Below are 20,456 nucleotides of genomic sequence, written 5' to 3' on the forward strand. Positions count from 1 at the left end.
AGGCGTGGCGGCGAGCGCTTGTAGTCCCAGCTGCTTGGGAGGCTGAGGCAGGAGAATGGCGGGAACCCGGGAGGCGGAGCTTGCAGTGAGCTGAGATCGCGCCACTGCACTCCAGCCTGGGCCACAGAGCGAGACTCCGTCTCAAAAAAAAAAAAAAAAAAAAAAAAAAAGAAGTGTCTCAGGTGGACCAGGCGTGGTGGCTCACACCTATAATCTCAGCACTTTGGGAGGCTGGGGCGGGAGGACTGCTTGAGACCAGGAGTTTGAGACCACCCTGGCCAATATAGTGAAACCCTGTCTCTATTAAAATACTACATATTTTTTTCTTCTTCTTCTTTTCTGTAAATGTCTCCTTAGGTGGTAGGTAAGAGTCCTTCTAACCCCAGCTATCTAAATTGACATATGTCGTTTGAAGCAAATTCAAGCAAGAAAATGGACGGGGATAATACCACAAAAAAAGTGTTCTCAGAACCCGAGAATCTTAGAGCGGGGGACCTAGAAAAGACTAAAAGACTCTGCACTCCATGTTCTTCCCTTCGCCAATGAGGCAGTAGGCTAAGAGCTGCCTCTCACAGCCAGATTGCCATCTCAACTGTGGACAGTCTGATTTACACTTCTATTTACACATTTTTTTCAACAACATAGCGACTGCTTTTCGTTTTGTTTTTGTTTTTGTTTTTTCAGGAAACCTCTATTGGGTAGGGAGAGAGAGGCCTTGTAGCCCTTAAATCAGAGTCCATATAGGAGCCCCAGCTCCCAAAAGGCAATGAGAACCGCTCTGGGCAAAGACACCACACTGCCCAACGTCAGACTTACAGAGGGAGACCAATGGGCTCCAGGGACACAGAGAACCGCAGGACTCTGCTGGGGACTAAGGGTCCACCACCCTGACCCCATTTTGCAGTTTAGAAAGTGGCTTGTGAGTGAGGGGATTTGTCCAAGGTCACCTAATTGGTGGCAAAGCCTAAACCAAAGCTGACTTTCAGTGCAGTGCCCTGGAAGTGGCATGGGGTAATTTTAAAAGCTTGAGCTGTTGGAATTCTAACTGTGATATTAACGCTCTGTAACCATAGGCAAGTCTCTTTATCTATAAAACGGAGATGCTAAACCCTGTTTCATAGGGTGGTGGGGAGAATTCCATGGAAAGACACCAGAGGGCCCACCCCTTCCTATTGGAGTCCCAATCCCCCTCCCAGAGCGCTAATTACAAGATGCAAATGCCAAGTCTCAGGGCCGCTGTTGCACAACACACCCTCCTCACCCCAAACCACAGCCCAGCGGCCTCAGGAGTCCTAGCCTGAATTATGAGTGATGAAGTGGGATTTGGGGAACCATTCAGACGCTAACCCACATGGAACGACAACTATGAGCTGATCAGGTTTCAACTACTTCATCTCCTCTGTCCCTCGGAGGCTGCTCCACCCTCTGTCCCGGCCTCCCTGGCAGCTCTCCCTATTCGGAGAGAAAGAGGCCGCAGCAGCTGCTCTCCAGGCCCAGGGACCCCAGGGGGAAGGGCAGGGGTCCTCACCCCTTCACCCACACCCCACCCACAGTCTGCTCCTGGGCTCAACTGTACGTCCTCTACACCAGGAGAAGCCAGGAAAATCTGACGCATGTCTGATGCTGCCTCCCTCCCACCTTCCTCCCCATCCAGGGGAAATGGGAGACATGGGAGAAAACAGCCCCAGGATCCTTGAGGCTTGATCCAAAGTGACACTCAAGTGTCCACTCCAGTGACTGGACATAGATGAACGGTGACAGCTGACTGCCAGGGTGACACATCAGCAGCCCCAGGAAGGTGCTTTCTGATCAAGGAAGACAGAGCGGGGATGCCACAGCTGAGGGCCTGGGCTGCCAGGTGTCAGGGCAGGAAGGCCAAGAAACAGCACCTAGGGAGGGGCAGGGGATCAGAGCTGGGGAGGGGAGTCCACTCAAGCTGTCCCCTGTCTTCCCTGGCCATAGTTCAGACTCCTCTAGGAAAAGGACAAACTCAAGACTCGCCTCCCCAAAGCCTGAACTGACTCCAGCCTGCCCTGACCTCCCCTCTCTCTGGATTTAGGCACACAAATCCTTCTCCAACTTTGGTTCACACCAGAATCTCCTGGAGAGCTTGTTTTCAACACCCCAAGAATGGCCAGGTGCAATGGTGCACACCTGTAATCCCAACACTTGGGGAGGCTGAGGTGGGAGGATCACTTGAGGCTAAGGGTTCGAGACCAGCCTGGGCAACATAGCAAGACTCTGTCTCTACAAAAAGTAAAATAAAGAAATTAGCCAGCTGCGGTGAGCTATGATCGTGTCACTGCACTCCAGCCTGAGTAACACAGTAAGGCCCTGACTCTATTTATTAAAAAGAAAACAGAGATTAAACAAAACAAAACAAAACCCATGCTCAAGCTTCTCCCACAGAACACTGAATGAGAATTAAATGGAATGTGGTCAGAACGTGGACATTTTAAAAATGCTCCCACGTGATCCCTAAACAGGCCCAAGTTTAAGAACAGCCGGTCAACAGGACAAAATCTAGCCGTGGACTCTGTATTTGGAGTATGCTTTTCTGAGAGTTTAGGTCTCTTCCTACTGGACGGAAGCACACGAAGGTCATGCTTTACAGAGGGAATTCCTTAATTTTTAAATGAAAAAAATATTTGCATGGTGGTGAAGTTCCCAACCAGTCCATACAAGCCCACCGAGTTCATCAAGTATTGGAAGACCAATGCAGCTCCGCCCACCACTGGCAAACAGCATTTCCTTGTGACATCTCCCAGGTTCCAACTTGGGGGTCACTTCAGTTTGCAGTTCCCACGACCTAGGCAAGGCCTCTGTGGGACAGGAATCAGGATCAGGTAGAAGAAGCAGGAAAGGACTGAACCCCAATGAAAAGGGGGTCAAAAATGTAGGGGCAGAGTTGAAGAATGGGTCATAGGGAGAAGGACGGAAGCATCGAGATGAAGGCATCTGACCAGATACAAAGTGGAGCCAGTGGGTGGTGGGAATGAAGTTCTGGAGGACTGCTTATGTGAATCACCTCAGGAGATACCTTTTATTTATTTATTTATTTTGAGATGACTCCGTTGCCCAGGTTGGATATGCAGTGGCATGATCTCGGCTCACTGCAACCTCCACCTCCCAGGTTCAAGCAATCCTTGTGCCTCAGTCTCCCAAGTAGGTGGGATTGCAGGCATGCACCAAACACACCCGGCTAATTTATGTATTTTTAGTAGAGATGGGGTTTCACCATATTGGCCAGGCTGATCTCGAACTCCTGACATCAGGTGATCCACCCGCCTTGGCCTCCCAAAGTACTGGAATTACAGGCATGAGTCACCATGTCTCCTGGCTACCTTGGGAGATTTCTAAACAAACTAAGACACATGCTTCATTCTCAGGGTTTGAACTGGTCTGGGATAGGGCCCAGACACCTGCCTGTTTCCAGAGCTCCCAAGGGATTCCATGTGCCTCCAGGTTGGAGGTCATGGCTGCAGGCACCAGCTGGTCCTGCTAACTCTGCCCTAGAGACACAGCAGCTGGTAAGAGAACAGGCCACGCCAGCCAGTAGCCCACGAGTCACCCTGGCTGCTGCACCAGCAGCCAACAGAGAGGAGGGAGGAAAGGTAGGCGAGAGAGAGGAAGAGGGAATGGAGATTCCCATGCCGTGCCGTGCCGTGCTGTGCCGTGTCTGGCTGGCAGCGATCCCACATGAGGATGTCTACAAGTCAGGATTGGTCTGTACACTTGTTGGACTTCTAAATTTTGTGGAACCACATAGGGCACAGGGCAGGTTCCTGTTAAAAGACAGGAACCTGGTTTTAGGCTGGACGCAGTGGCTCACGCCTGTAATCCCAGCACTTTGGGAGGCTGAGGCGGGGGGATCACCCGAAGTTAGGAATTCGAGACGAGCGTGGCTAACATGGTGAAACCCCGTCTCTATTAAAAGTATAAAAAATTAGCCGGGCATAGTGGCATGTGCTTGTAATCCCAGCTACTTGGGAGGCTGAGGCACGAAAACTGATTGAGCCCAGGAGGCGAAGGTTGCAGTGAGCCGAGATCATGCCACTGCACTCCAGCCCGGCGGACAGAGCCAGACTCCATCTCAAAAATAAATAAATAAATAATAAATAAATGTGGTTTTATGAAGACAATGCCAGTATCTTCCTTTTTGCTCAAGAGTTCTTCTGCCACTAAGGTCCTTGAAGGAGGCAGTTCCCTAGGAGGGGAAAATATATGGCTTATTCTTCTCCGTCACCAAGGAAGCAGCTGAGGTGTCCATACAGGGATGTGGCACACCTCCCACGTTAATCCTTTTTCTAGCAACAGCAGTATTTCTTGTTGAAGGAGAAATTTTTACCCATGTGACTTCTACTCCCTTCCCCCTCTTCCAGTGAGAGTCACAAAGAACACAGAAATGACCAGAAGACCCAACTATTGATCCATAAACTCACAGCATGTCAGCACTCAAAGGTCCTGTGCATACCTCTTCATTCACCACACGAGTCCTCTAAGGCTCAACTGGGGGAAGTGACTTCCTTAGGGAGCCAAATGAAGACAGAGCTCAAACTCCTAACATCAATCTGGTGCTTTGGCAAAGAAACAGCCTGAGAAAGAAAGAAGGAAACTGACATATATTAAGAAATTATGATGTGCCAGGCATGCTGCTAGGCACCTTCACATGTGGTCGCCTAATCCTAACAATCCCATTTCACAGATGAAGAAACTAAGGATGAGGTTGGTGAAGGAACCTGCCCTAGGTCACACAGGCAGCAAGCAGGGGAGCCAGTATTCAAGCACAATGCTTTCTGATTCCCAAATCCCATGCACTTTCCTTTAGGCCCTGCCATCTCCCATGAGACATTATCTAAGAGCTGATTATCAACGAAAGGTAAATACAAGAGCAGGACCAGCAGGGTTACACCAAAAGAGGCCCAGTGTCATTGCCCAAGCTGGGCAGGGCAGAAACTTGTCCAACTGGCTCTTGGGTGCCAAACTCCAATAGACCAGGGATTCAGAGCAGGAAGAGGGAAGGAAGGAGAGATGCTGGTGCCATCTGACCTTCTCTTACAGGCCCCTGGAGTGTCCAGCAGACAGTAAAAAGCAGCTAGCAGGAGAAGGAGGGAGGGGACATCCCTGGTAATCCCAGAGCTAGGGCATGAGCTGACATAGCTGTATGTGAGCTAAAATCATAGCTCAGCCACCAAAAGCCACGGCCATCTAGACTCGCAGAAAAGAATGTGCCTGCAGAGGGGGTATAGCTCGGAGTAGACATTTGAATGTAGGAGAACGGTGTGACAGGATTGGGAAGGAGGAGCATAGCTGTCACTGCCCCACATTCCAAAGCCCTCACCCTAACAGGAGCAACCAAAGCAGGGGAGCCAAGCGAATCCCAGGCATCAGGTGACCTGGGCCGTGGCTCTGCCTGCTGCTCTGATGCCAAACACCTCTCCTCCTCTCTGCCCTGCAGGTCCACTGGCTGATGCTAACACAGGGGCACATGACATGCTGATAGCTACTCTCCCCATTCTCCAGTTCAAAGTGTGTATTTAATCTTTCCCTTCAGGAGAAGTCGATTCTATATCATCCTCTGCTGCATGGGCTTAATGTTTTCATTCTATTACTTGGATGTCGATTTCTTGTTGACAGACACCGGTATCAGCTTTAGACAGGATAAGTTTCATTGTGTGTTAAGTCTCTCAGCCACACCCCCCATTCCCTTTATTTCCGTCTTCCAACTCTGGTGACAGAGACTTAAAGACCAGGTCAGGCCGGACGTGGTGATTCATGCCTGTAATCTCAACACTTTGGGAGGCCAAGGCAGGTGGATCACTTGAGGTCAGGCGTTTGAGACCAACCTGGCCAACATGGTGAAACCCTGTCTCTACTAAAAATACAAAAATTAGCCGGGTGTGGTGGTGCACACCTGTAATCCCAGTTACCCAGGAGGCTGAGGTAAGAGGATCGCTTGAACTCGGGAGGCGGAAGTTGCAGTGAGCCAAGATCGCACCATTGCACTCCAGCCTGGGTGACAGAGTAAGTGAGACTCCATCTCAAAAAGAAAAAAAAAAAAAGACCAGGTCAGAGGCCTGGGCTTCAGATAATCTCCTGGGCGCATCTGGGTCTCAACTCTGACTGCTGGCCACTTAAATGGTTCTAAAGCTGTAAACTCAATAAGCCAACTCCATCAGCCCTTTCTTCAATCCAGCCTCAAACTCAATGTCATTTCCCCACCACTTTCTAATCGGTTTCCCTCTCCCCTCCCCAATCTCTGTCAGTAATTCCACCTCCTCTCCCCAGTCAACCAGATACTAAACTTTCAAACATTCTTCCCTCATGTGGCCTCTAAACCTGCCCCCCACCCAACTCCATGCCCACCACCTCAGGCATATCAGGAAGCTCCGTGACAAATCCCCAGCTGTCATCTCCAGCTCCAGCTCTCCCCACTTCGCCATCCATCCCGATGTCCTGGCCAGAACAAACTTTCTTAACAGATAACATCTGTAGCACTTTAAAGCTCATCAAAGCATTTTCACATATATTATTTACTCTTCATAACAATGTCACAGGTGGAGATCACTGATATCATTACCATATATTGTGGATGATGACAGGAGGCTCAAAAAATGGACGTTTCCTTAATGAATATATTCATCATGTTGCCCTGTGCTCAATTGATATAACTAATAAAACTGGTCTCTGAAGCAAAATCTAATATGAACCCCTCTCCCAAACATGCAATAACCTCCTTTGCCTTAGAGACACAATTTAGATAATAAATTAATAAAATGACTTTTTTTTGAGACAGGGTCTTGCTCTGTAATTCAGGCTGGAGTACCCCATCCTGATCACAGCCTCTAACTCCTGAGCTCAAGTGATCCTCCCACCTCAGCCTCCCAAGTACCTGGGACTACAGGCATACGCCACCACGATTGATATTTTATTTTACTTTATTTTATTTATTTTATTTTATTTTATTTTAGAGATGGGGTCTTCCTACATTGCCCAGGCTGGTCTCAAATTCCTGGCCTCAAGTGATCCTCCCACCTCAGCCTCCCAAAGGGCTGGGATTACAGATATGAGCCACCATGTCTGGCCATACCATTCTTTGGTACATAACTAGATCTATAAATTTAAAAAGAAACATATATAATAAATATATTGAACAAATGCTGAAGGTTAAAATGTAAAGTAAAATCTAACAACAACATACCAAAGAGAAGTTTTGAGAAAACTGAGAATAGTCATTACTATGGTTTTGCAATAGCTATTTAACCTCTGCTAAGTTTCATAGCTTCTATCTGTTTAGCTGCTTGGACTTTACTACTGAGTAGTGCTAACTCTTAACACAATTCTTTCAATGTGCTGCTTAGTTTTTGTTGGTTTGTTTGTTTGCTTTTTGAGATGGAGTCTCGCTCTTGTTACCCAGGCTGGAGTGCAGTGGCATGATCTCAGCTCACTGTAATCTCTGCCTCCCGGGTTCAAGCGATTCTCCTGCCTCAGTCTCCTGAGTAGCTTGCCACCATGCCCTGCTAATTTTTGTACTTTTAGTAGAGACAGGGTTTTGCCATGTTGATCAGGCTGGTCTCGAACTCCTGACCTCGGGTGATCCGCCTGCCTTGGCCTCCCAGAGTGCTGGGATTATAGGTGTTAGCCACCACGCCCGGCTTAGTTTTTAATTTTTTTAAATCTAGACAAAGTACATCCTGTTATAAAGATACGAAGTATTTAAAAAATATGATGGCTACAGAAAACACATAAAGCAAAATTGCACTTTTTTATTTTACATTAAGCTCTCAAAAAGCCCACATATAATTTTAATTCTAAACATGTTTTGACCAGGCCCACTCAAATCCAGCAGTGAGCTATGATTGCACCACTACACTCCAGTCTCGGAGATGGAGTAAGAACCCTGTCTCTTAAAAAAAAAAAAAAAAAAAGTACTTTTTAATAATAATTTTACCCTTAGCAAAATTTGCATTTGGTAAAAGTACAGATTTGTCACTTATAATCTTCTTTTGAGGTTTTTTTTTTACCAAAGGATTCTGCGTTCTTACTCTAACACACTATAGACAAAAGCACATCAGCAATTCTACTGACTTCTGGAAATCACATGTCTACGTGGATAGTTAAGATACCAATTACACAAAATCCATGAATTTAAGACACTTTGCCCAAACAATTGCTGATGATCTGAAAGTTATCATGATCTTAAGAGATAGTCTCATAGGCAGAGATTATCTCCAGACAGACACAAGAAACTGTCAAGACTGGCTGCCCCCCTGCCGAGAGGACAGAAGTGGGAGGGAGAAATTTGTCAGTAACTCTGCATTCCTGCAGTTCAAATTTTGCACCACGTTCATCTATTCCCCAATTTTTAAAGAACGTTATTTCCTGGTTCTTGGCATTCTGACAGGTTGAAGCATACAATGCAAAAATTATTCCTGGCTTTCAGCCAAAATTTGCTTAGGAAAGTTTCACATATATTTTTTAAAAACGCCAATTTTCATGTAGCCTTTAAGACAACAGTATTGTCCATTACACATTATGTGTTATTATAACCTCCTCCCATACCTTTGTATGCTTTCTACTAAAATGCACCAAATATCCATCTTGTTACCAACACTGCTAACACTCTTCACCCCATCAATGGAAAGAACTGCTTTCAGTTTATTTTAAAAAATTAAATAAAAACAAAGGGCTTTCATCGGCATCCCAGGGTTACCAAGAGCAATGCAGTCTTTTTGGTTATTTGATGATCCATGAGTCATATTGTGTGGCCTTTGGAAAGTAAAAGCATCTACGTATTTTTTGGAAAAAGCGGAAAAAACACATTTGACAGAGTAAATTTGACAAGACCAGCAATCTAGTGCAATATTGTTTTTCACGCTTCTGTTTACTCTTTGTTCAGGGCCATATAATTTGGTCTTGCAATTACTTAGCCAAATGGACATTAGAAAGGGGGGACATAAGCAATACTCTGCAACTAAAACATAGTTACTCTGCAGATTGCTGTACTAGAGTAGGGCGGCCCTAAGGAATTTCATCTCCTCTGTCATGATGGGAACCAATGTGAAATTCAAATACAAGCGGTAGTGTCATAATATTGTAGTAACATTTTAAGGAAAATCAAGCCAGCATTTGTTTCTGTTCGAGAATTATCTGACTGCATGCAAGATGAAGAAGTTCTAGAGTGGGGAGACTGGCTGTATAACATCATGCCTACAGTCAACAATATGGTATCATGCATTTAACTTTTGTTAAAAGGGTAGATCTCATGCTGAATGTCCTTACTATAATTTAAAAAAAGTTTGCTTGATATGTCAGCATATTGATTTTTAAATGTATTAGCCAAATCAGTGTCCATAATCAATAATACTGAGACTTTCCATTTAGATGGGTCCTTTTTAGCTAATGGGTTTTTGTTCTATATCAGTTTAGAGTCACTACTGCCTGTATGAGAAGCCTTGATTCGTTACTTAATCACACTGATTCTAAATTCTGCCAGACATTCAAGAATGCACCTGGCCCATGCTGTGTTCTGATCCCCAACACGCCCCTACCGTATGCCCATCTAGCAGACATTGCTGCTGGCCTCCCAAATTCCCTCCATCTCTTTTTGCCATTTGGCTATGCCTTCCATGGCCTGCATCCACAGCTCTGCTTCAGAGAACTGCCTCTGGGCTGCTGGAAGCCGTTCTGCCCACATGTGCAGAGCTGGAGCCAGTTACTGCCCAGTGCAGGCACACGAAAGCCCAGCTCCCTGAGACAAAACTGAGGAATGACTCACCCCAGCGCTCCTGCAGGCCCACAGTGAAACCACCCGTTGCTCAGACTTCCACTGAGTTCACACCCTCCACCTGAGCTGGCCTCCTCCCTTCCCTGTCCTCCTTCTCCAGCTCTCTTCATAGTCCCCGCGGGAAGATTTCCTCAATAAAGAACTTCCTGACAGATCTTTTCTCAGCGCCTGACTCCTAGTCTCAGGGTCTTCTTCTGGGGACCCTGATGACCTTAAATGTCCCTCCAACCAAGCAAGCTCACCTCTGCCCCACAATGACTGCTGTTTCCCCAACTTAGAACACCCTCCTTCTCTTCTTCATCTCTGGGGCAGAGTGGGTATAACAATCAAAGGACATCTTGGAAATGAAAACTGGGCTAGGCATAGTGGCTCACACCTGTAACCCAGCACTTTGGATGCCAAGGTGGGTGGATCACCTGAGGTCAGGAGTTCGAGACCAGCCTAGCCAACGTAGTGACACCCTATCTCTAATAAAATACAAAAACTAGCTGGGCATGGTGGCGCAGGCCCTGCAAACCCAGCTACTCGGGAGGCTGAGGCATGAGAATTTCTTGCAGCTGGGAGGCGGAGGTTGCAGTGAGCTGAGATCATGCCACTGCACTGGATCCTCGGCAACAGAGTGAGACTCTGTCTTTAAATTATAAATAAATAGCCGGGCGCAGTGGCTCAAGCCTGTAATCCCAGCACTTTGCGAGGCCGACATGGGCGGATCACGAGGTCAGGAGATCAAGACCATCCTGGCTAACACAGTGAAACCCCGTCTCTACTAAAAAATACAAAAAACTAGCCGGGCGACGTGGCGGGCACCTGTAGTCCCAGCTACTCGGGAGGCTGAGGCAGGAGAATGGCGTAAACCTAGGAGGCGGAGCTTGCAGTGAGCTGAGATCTGGCCATTGCACTCCAGCCTGGGCAGCAGAGCGAGACTCCGTCTCAAAAAAAAAAAAAAAAAAAAATATATATATATATATATATATATATAAATTTTAAAAAGTAAGTGAAAACCCACAAAATACTCTGCAAATATGAATAATGTATAGCAAAAATGAACCTCACACACTCTTCAACATCTGGATCTAGTGATACCTCCTCTACAAAGGGAGCCCCCAGCTCTCCCCACCCTAATTGTCTATTTTCCTAAAGACAATATAAACTCTATGAAGGCAAAGACTGTCCTGTTCACTGATGTAGCCACAGTATTTAGATCAGCATCTGGCACATTGAACAAATTTAGTAAATATGTGTTAATAATGCTGTTGAACTCCAGGATCTCCTTCTATTCTCAGGAAATTAAGGGATCAAAGGCACATTAAGGATCACCTAGAGGCTGGGCACGGTAGCTCATGCCTGTAATCCCAGCACTTTGGGAGGCCAAGGCGGTGGGATCATTCGAGGTCAGGAGTTCGAGACCAGCCTGACCAACATGGTGAAACCCCATCTCTACTAAAAATATAAAAATTAGCCAGGTGTGGTGGTGAAAGGACCACCTAGAGTGCCCATACTTCACAGGATAAATGACTTGCCTAGGATGTAAATCAATTTAGTGGCAGAGCCATGATTGCATCCTTGATCTCTTATCTCCCCAGCCTGAGAACTTTCCATATGACACTCCACCTCTTTCCCTTATGGGTGGCAGCAAAGGAAAATGGCAACCCCTTCTCCTTCAACCTAAATATTGGCATCCGGGCATTGGCACTGGCACTTAATGATATGCTACCCTGTTATATGATATGCCAGGATTATTAGCACTACAGTTTTGTGTGTGTTGTTTTCCTCTCCCCAGCTAACCCTGAAGCTTCCTGGTGGCAAAAGCCTCATTGAATTCATTTTCCACATCATCTACAGGACCTTGCACAGGGCTGAGCACAGAGGTCAGTGGGAGGAGGGAGGCAGACAAAGGGGAGGTTGCACGCTCGAGTCGATGGATCTGGCTCCAACGCTGCATTTACCACCTGCACAACCATGAGCAGAGTGACAACGGACCCTAGGCCCCAGGATTATGGAGAGGTTCGATGGGGTAACACATGTAAAAGCATATCACACCACGGCTCGTACACGGCAACCACTTAGTAAGTATAAGCTGCAGTGAGTAATAACAGTAGCAGCAGCAGTAACAGATTCAGGCTCACCGAACACCACCTACCAGGTGGTTTCAACACACAAAGATCGGAGACCTGGGTCCAAAAATCTGCTTATTACTGCCTATTAAATAATTAAGAAAACATAGCAGAGATCTCCTTTCCCCTATCAAATAAAGATGTTCAATGACCACACACAGTTCTCAATGCCTCTCTTCATAGGAATGGACCAAAATCCCCAGGATGTCCCTCTCTGCAGAACTTCCATTCCATTTTGGCCCTGTCCCCAACCCCAGGAAAGCAATGTTGGGCACTCCACATTCCCCAAGGACCTGACTTCTGGCCACTTCCTTCCCTGGCCCTCTTTAGTTTGTTCATTCATTCATTTAATGAATACATATTCATCAAATCCTGGACACTATGATCAAAAACTAAGCCACACGAGTACCCTACCTTCTAGGACTTCCCAGCCCTGAGAGTCCTCAGGTTTCTCTTTCTTAACCAGTAACTACCTTTGCAGGCTCTCCATCCTCCCAGTCACCCTTGTGCCTGTCTCATTATCAGCAGTAATGGCAGGGGCACTACAGTTAGACTGTCAGGGTTAGAGTCCCAGCTGTGCTACTTTTTTACTATGTAACCACGGGCAAATTCTTCCCCTGTCAGCCTCACCTACCTCATCTTCAGAATGAGGGCAATAATAACTACCAATTAAACTTGTTGTCAGAATGAAATAAAAACCCAATGACGTGTGCTTGGCACACAGTAATAAATGCTCACTAATACCATTTAAAACTTACCTGAAACATCCACGCTTAAATGTGGAGTGGCTGTTTGGCCGTTTACACAACAAAGAACTAACCCAACTACTGAAGAAGTAAAATGTCCTGAATTATTTCTGTATCACAGCAAGACTCCTTTTTCAAGAATATGTCAAGCCAGGTGAGCTCTATTGCTTCCTGGGAAAACGTAAAGAATCCTCGGCAGTGGGCCACTAGTTAGTTCTACCTGGTAATTCAAACTCAAAGAAGGTTCTACCGCAAAACACCCTGAGAGCTCAGCTGGCAGGAAAGAGTAAGAGCCTGCCCTGGGCCGGGGGAACCTGCTACAGAGGCTGACCCCAGAGAGCCTAGAAAGCAGCCTGAGGCACAGCGTCTAGGCTTAGCACAGGTTCTGGGCCCCAGTGACAAATCAGAGTGAAGGGAATCCTGACAACTGTCAATTTTCGAGTTCCAAGATGGTGCCACTGTGGTCCTGGGTGATCTGCCACTGACAGCACAACTCTCAGTCTGTGATCCAGGGTATGAAGAAAGATCCGACTCTCCAGGGAGCAGCTGGCAACAGCCAGACAGAATTCCCCAAGTAAGTCAATTTGGGTAAAGCACAGCACTAGTGGGGAAGCATGGCGTGAAGCAGGTAACTCAAAACAAAAATCCATTCGAATGACTTGCGCTAACACAGCAGGTGAGTGGGAGGAAGTACACAAAGGAGAATGGAGAGAGAATGTGAAGACCCGTAAGTCACCCAGGGTTCGTCTCCAGTGTGCCCAAAGCCAAGTCTACTGGCAACAAAGACTTAACTCCGGCCAAAGCAGGAGCATCGCTTGAAACCAAGAGTTCAGGCCAGGCGTGGTGGCTCATACCTGTAATCCCAGCACTTTGGGAGGAAGAGGCGGGTGGATCACCTGAGGTCAGGAGTTTGAGACCAGCCTGACCAATATGATGAAACCCCATCTCTACTAAAAATACAAAAATTAGCTGGGCATAGTGGCGAGCGCCTGCAATCCCAGCTACTCAGGAGGCTGAGACAGGAGAATCGCTTGAACTCGGGAGGCAGAGGTTGCAGTGAGCTGAGATCACACCATTGCACTCCAGCGTGAGCAACAAGAGCAAAACTCCATCTCAAAAAAAAAAAAAAAAAAAAAAAATTGGCCAGGCATGGTGGCAGGCGCCTGTGATCCCAGCTACTCAGGAGGAACCGGGAGATGGAGGTTGCAGTGAGCCCAGATCACACCATTGCACTCCAGCCTGAGTGACAAAAGCAAAACTCTGTCTCAAAAGAAGAGAAAAAAAAAAAAGAAACCAGGAGTTCGAGACCAGCCTGGTCAACAAAGTGAGACCCTCCATCTCTACAAAAAATAAAAATAATTAGCCCAGTGTGGTGGCGCACATCTGCAGTCCCAGGTACATGGGAGGCTGAGGTGGGAGGATCACTTGAGCCCAGGAGTTTGAGCTATGATTGCATCACTGCACCCCAGCCTGGGCAACAGAGTAAAATCTCAAATTGAAAAAAAAAAACAAAAAAAGCTAGGCATAGTGGCTCACGCCTGTAATCCCAGCACTTTGGGAGGCCAAAGCAGGCAGATCACTTGAGGTCAGGTGTTCAAGATCAGCTTGGCCAACACAGTAAAACCCTGTCTCTACTAAAAATAACAAAATGGCTCACTTTGGAAGGCCGAGGCAGGCAGATCACGAGGTCAGGAGATCGAGACCATCCTGACTAACACAGTGAAACCCCGTCTCTACTAAAAAAGTACAAAAAATTAGCCAGGCATGGTGGCGGGCGCCTGTAGTACCAGTTACTTGGGAGGCTGAGGCAGAAGAATGGCGTGAACTCAGGAGGCCGAGCTTGCAGTGAGCCGAGATAGCACCACTGCACTCCAGCCTGGGCAACAAAGGGAGACTCTGTCTCAAAAAATAAATAAATAAATAAATAAATAAGTACCAAAAATTAGTCGGGCATGGTGGTACATGCCAGTAATCCCAGCTACTAAGGAGGCTGAGGCAGGAGAATCACTTGAATCCGGGAGGTGGAGGTTGCAGTGAGCCGAGATAGTGCCACTGCACTCCAGCCTGGGTGACAGAACAAGACTGTCTCAAAGAAAAGAAAAAAGAAAAGAGCAAAGGAAGGGAAAATGGTATGGCAGGGTCTGAAGGCAAACCAGGCCCACTGCATGACAAACAGCGGCATTCCAGGCTGAGCTGAAGGTGTCACAGTGTGCCGAGGAAGGGTTCACTCTGCACAGTAGGCACTTCAAATGAAAGTAAGCAACAGGTTTCTCAGGGCTGCAGGGTGCCACATGGGGCTCAGTTCTACTTAGGGTTAATCCTTCCTGGAGAAGGCAATTAGCAGCAGCTTACTTTCTGAGTATGTTTTCTGCATCGATACAGTTTTTCTCTTGGCCATCAAATCTTGAAGACAAATGCCCAAGACCACTAGATGATTAGTCCCTGGATAGTGACCTAGAGATTCACACAACTCGTTTTCTACATCGCATCTTAAAGCATAACTCCATCCCAGGGACATTCAGAATTTTCTCTTCCCAAACCTCGGAACTAGAGCCAAATTCCAGACCCCACACCCTTCTTCATCCCAACACAGCCATGACCTGTGACCTTGCTGTTCAGAGGCCATGTCAGTGTTTGCAGGTTCATTCCACCAAATCACTCAAGGGTGGGGGAAGGAAAAAGCTAACAGCACCCAGGGCCAGAATAAGAAAAGCCTTGAGATCCCAAATCAGAGTGAAGCAACTTGTTCCCAGACCAGTGGTGACTCCAGGGACTCCCAGACATAGCAGTCAAAGGTAGGTGGCCTCCATCTTTGTGCCTGACCTCCACAAGATGCTCAGCAAGTCACCTAATTCTGACCATGTTCTTGCCTACATCCAGTGCAGTGTCTGAGGCTCTCTTCTCATCTGGACCACGAGTAAACAAAACTGGGTGACCGCCAAAGGCACCTCCAATCCAGGATTCTAGGACTTCCTGAGTCAGGAAACCAAAGAAATCCAACATGTGTCCAGCTCAGGGAACCAGGTCACATTCTCTGCTGGGGTGGGGCCCCCAGACTGGAAGAGCAGGAGCAGCCAGAGGCCACAGCCCTGAAGAAAAGTGACAGGAAGCAAGCCATGCCTTGGAGCCTGGATCCAGGACTTGGATCTCACTGGCAGATCCTGGCTGGTCTCTGTGTGTGAGAGCAGACACCAGATGCCAGGGTCAGGAGAGCATCCTTCTCTCCAAACTAAGAACTGAGATGGTTTTCTGTGTGTGGGGGGGGTGGGGGTGGGGGGGTGGGTGTGTATGGTATGTGTGTGTATTTGTGTGTGTATGGTGTGTGTCTGTGTGTGTGCATGTGTGTGTCTATGTATGGGGTGCATGCATGTGTGGTGTGTGTGGGGGTGTGTGTATGGTTTGTGTGTCTCTGTGTGTGTGGTGTGTGTATGGTTTATGTATGTGTGTGCGGTGTGTGTGTATGGGGTATGCGTGCATGTGTGGGCGTGTGTGTGTATGATGTGTGTCTGGTGTGTGTTTATGGGTTGTGTGTATGTGTGTGTGGTGTGTGTATGGGGTGTGTGTGCATGTGTGTGTATGTGTGTATGGTATGTATCTGGTGTGTGTTTATGGGTTGTGTGTGTGTGTGTGGTGGTGTGTGTACATGTGTGTATGGTGTGTCTGGTGTGTGGTGTGTGTGTATGGTGTGTGTCGTGTGTATGTGTGTGTGGTACGTGTATGGGGGTATGTGTGTGTGTCCGTGTGGTGTGTATATGGTGTGTGCATGTGTGTATGGTGTCTGTAGAATGTGTGTGTGGTGTGTGTATGGGTTGTGTATTTGTGTGCGGTGTGTGTGTATGGGGTATGTGTGCATGTGTGGGCGTGTGTATGATGTGTAGTGTGTGTTTATGGGTTGTGTGTGTGTGTGTGGTGTGTGTATGGGGTGTGTTTGCATGTGTATGTGTGTACAGTATGTATCTGGTGTGTGTTCACGGGTTGTGTGTGTGTGTGGTGTGTATGTATGGGGCGTGTGTGTATGGGGTGTGTGTGCATGTGTGTGTGTGGTGTGTGGTGTGTGTATATGGGGTGTGTGTGCATATGTGTATGGTGTGTCTGGTGTGTGGTGTGTGTGTATAGTGTGTGTCGTGTATGTGTGTGTGGTATGTGTATGGGGAGTATGTGTGTGTGTCCGTGTGGTGTGTATATGGTGTGTGCATGTGTGTACGTATGGTGTCTGGTGTGTGTGTGGTGTGTGTATGAAGTGTGTGTGTGTGCGTGTGTGTATGTGTGGTGTGTATGGGGTGTGTATGAGGTGCGTGTGTGTGTGTATGGGGTGTGTGGTGTGTGTATGAGGTGCATGTGCGTGTGTGTCTGTGTGGTGTGTATGGGGTGTGTGTGGTGTGTGTGTGAGGTGCGTGTGTGTGTGTGTCTGTGTGGTGTGTGTGGGGTGTGTGTGGTGTGTATGAGGTGCGGGTGTGTGTGGTGTGTATGGGGTGTGTGGTGTGTGTGTATGAGGTGCATGTGTGTGTGTCTGTGTGGTGTGTGGTGTGTGTGTATGAGGTGCATGTGCGTGTGTGTCTGTGTGGTGTGTATGGGGTGTGTGTGTCGTGTGTATGAGGTGCGTGTGTGTGCGTGTGTGGTTTGTATGGGGTGTGTGTGGTGTGTGTGCACGTGAATGTGTTTGTGTGTGTCTGTATGTGTTGTGGGGTTGTCCCCTCCCTGCTGATGAGCAGGTTGTGTTGCTCGTGAGCCTAGGCCTGGAGGCTAACCCCGTGCGCATTCCTCCCGCGCAGTGAGGGGCACCCAGTCGCCCCGCCCCTTCCCACTGACCCTCTCACCTGGGGGTTGTCCATATACCAGAGGAGGCAGTTAGCCTGGGTGTCCAGAATGAAGTACCTCCGCAGAAACTTGCCGCTGTTCTCATGCTCCTCGATGTCCAGAAACCCACAGATTCGGTTCTGCCGATCCACATAAGGCATTCCTGGGCTCTGCTCTCATCACCCTGCGCACAGGAGGGAGGTGCTGATGAGAAGGAAGATGAAGCAGCTCTGCCTCAGGACCTGCAGAAATCTTTCCAGGAAGTTGGGCTGAGACTCTCTCACCAACTTCCTTCCGTGGGGGCACCAAATGTTCCACTCCAGACCCTGGAAACCTCTCCCAATGTTAAGCACCCCTAAAAATCCATTCACACGTATTCAACTCACTTTTCCAAGGCTCTATGTGCCCAGGATAGCACTGGGCACTTTACATTCATAGAGGAGATAAGCTCAAACTTTAGATCAGGGGCCTGCATTCAAATTCCAGTTCTGGATACTTGTTAATTGTATGACCACCAATTATTTAACCTTCGTGTGCCTCAGCTTCTGCATCTGTAAAACGGGGTTAATAATAGTGCACCTCATAAGGCTTGGGCTGAGAATTAAGTGCTAGTTATACAGTAAGCACTTCCTGAACAGTAGCTATTATCGTCGCTCTGCACAAAACCTTGTAAAGTGGCTCACAACTCAATTTTACACATGGAAGAAATGATCTCAGAAAGGATGTAAGCTCCAATTCAAACATCTGAATAAAATTCTGCCAGGCTCTTGAACAATACCTCACAAGCATGGGCAACCAAAGCAAACATGGACAGGCAGGATCACATGAAGTTAAAAAGTTTCTGCACGGCAAGGGAAACAACCAACAAAGTGAAGTGAAAACCCACAGAACGGGAGAAAAATCGGCAAATTACCCATCTGATAAGGGACTAATAACCAGAATATATAAAGAGCTCAAGCAACTCTATAGGAAAAAAATCTAATAATCCGACTTTAAAATGGACAAAAGATTTGAATAGACATTTCTCAAGAAAAACACATACAAATGGCAAACAGGCACATGAAAAGGTGCTTGACATCACTGCTCATCAGAGAAATGCAAATCAAAACTGCAATGGGGTATCATCTCACCCCAGTTAAAATGGCTTTTATCCAAAAGACAGGCAACAACAAATGCTGGTGAGGAAGTGGAGAAAAGGGAACCCTTGTATGGTGTTGGTGGGAATAAAAATTAGTACAACCACTACGGAGAACAGTTTGGAGGTTCCTCAAAAAACTAAAAATAGATCTACCATAAGATCCAGCAATCCCACTGCTGGGTATACACCCAAAGAAAGGAAATCAGTCTGTTGAAGAGGTATATTTGCACTCCTATGTTTGTTGCAGCTCTGTTCACAATCGCCAAGATGTGGAAGCAGCTTGGTGGCCATCAACAGATAAATGGATAACGAAAATGTGGCATATATACACAATGGAGTACTATTCAGCCATAAAGAAGAATAAGATCCTGTCATTTGCAACAACATGGATGGAACTGGGGATCATTATGGTAAGTGTGAAATTAGCCAGCCACAGAAAGACAGACATCACTCACTTATGGGACCTAAAAATCAAATCAATTGAACTCATGGAGATAGAGAGTAGAAGGGTGGTTACCAGAGGCTGGGAAGGGTAGTGGAGGGCTGGGGGGAAGTGGGGATGGTTAATGGTACAAAAAATAGTTAGAAAGAATGAATAAGACCTACTATTTGATAGTACAACAGGGTAACTATAGTCAATAATAATTTAATTGTACATTTTAAAATAATTAAAAGAGGCCAGGAGTGGTGGCTCATGCCAGTAATCCCAGCACTTCGGGAGGCTGAGGCAGGTGGATCAATTGAGGTCAGGAGTTCAAGACCAGCCTGGCCAACATGGTGAAACTCCGTCTCTACTAAAAATATAAAACATTAGCCAGTCGTGGTGGCACATGCCTGTAATCTCAGCTACTCGAGAGGCTGAGGTAGGAGAATCGCTTGAACCCAAGAGGTGGAGGTTGCAGTGAGCCAAGATCACGCCATTGCACTCCAGCCTGGGCAACAAGAGTGAAACTCTGTCTAAATAAAATAAAATAGTATAACTGAACAGTTTGGAACACAAAGGATAAATGCTTGAGGGGATGAATACCCCACCTTCCATGAAGTGACTGTTACGTGCTGCAAGCCTGTATCAAAACATCTCAGGTACCCCACAAATATATACACCTACTACGTATCCACAAAAGTTAAACATAAAAAAATTTTTCTAAAATTCTGCCAGGAATTAAGTCACAAAGGACAGCCTCCCCAGCTCCATGAAGATACCAAGAGATTAAAATGCAAGGAGTTTCTGGAGTCTTGCGGTAGGGTCACAGCCCTGGCCCAGCATCTTACATCACTCTGCTGTCACTGTTATGGGGTGAATCATGTCCTCTCAAAATTCGTATGTTGAAGTCCTAACCCCAAGGCCTTCAAAATGTGGCTGTATTTGGAGACAGGGTCTTGAAAGAGGTGACTGAGTTAGCATGATGTCATTAGCATGGGCCCTAATCCACTATGACTGATGTCTCTATAAGAAGAGCAAAGACCCTGTGAAGACACAGGGCGGTGACAGCCATCCACAAGCCAAGGCGCAGGCCCTGGACAGATCTTTTCCTCACGGCCCTCAGAAGAAACCAACCCTGTTAACACCTTGACGTTGGACTTTCAGCCTCCAGATCTGTGAGAAAATGAACTTCTGTTGTTTAAGCCATCCAAACTGTGGTCCTTGGTTATGATGGCCTGAGCAGCCTAACATGGTTACCCATAAAGCCCCTTATAATGGAAAGAATGAGGCATCAGAACAAAGTCCCAGACTGGGTGCAGTGGCTCACAACTGTAATCCCAGCACTTTGGGAGGCCAAGGTGGGAGGATCGCTTAAGGCCAGGAGTTTGAGACCAACCTGGGCAACATAGCGAGACCTCGTCTCCACAAAAAAATTAAAAAATTAGCCAGG

At 47.1% G+C, this 20,456-nt stretch overlaps 1 protein-coding gene across 4 annotated transcripts in view; it reads right to left on the bottom strand.

The window, feature by feature from the left end:
* PLEKHA2 (pleckstrin homology domain containing A2) overlaps window positions 1–20,456 on the bottom strand; it is a 74,909-nt gene that overhangs the window by 40,430 nt on the left and 14,023 nt on the right. For 3 of the 4 annotated variants that reach the window (XM_030937521.1, XM_030937522.1, XM_030937523.1), the window contains one exon: window positions 17,465–17,628. In XM_030937521.1, the coding sequence (XP_030793381.1) occupies window positions 17,465–17,605 (141 nt within the window). In that variant the 5' untranslated portion in view covers window positions 17,606–17,628. Of the gene's footprint in view, window positions 1–4,474; window positions 4,596–17,464; window positions 17,629–20,456 lie in introns of those variants that run through there. The other variant, XM_030937524.1, reaches the window with a different exon arrangement.

The sequence above is a fragment of the Rhinopithecus roxellana genome, chromosome 9, assembly GCF_007565055.1.
Source record: "Rhinopithecus roxellana isolate Shanxi Qingling chromosome 9, ASM756505v1, whole genome shotgun sequence".
Classification (NCBI taxonomy): Eukaryota; Metazoa; Chordata; class Mammalia; order Primates; family Cercopithecidae; genus Rhinopithecus; species Rhinopithecus roxellana.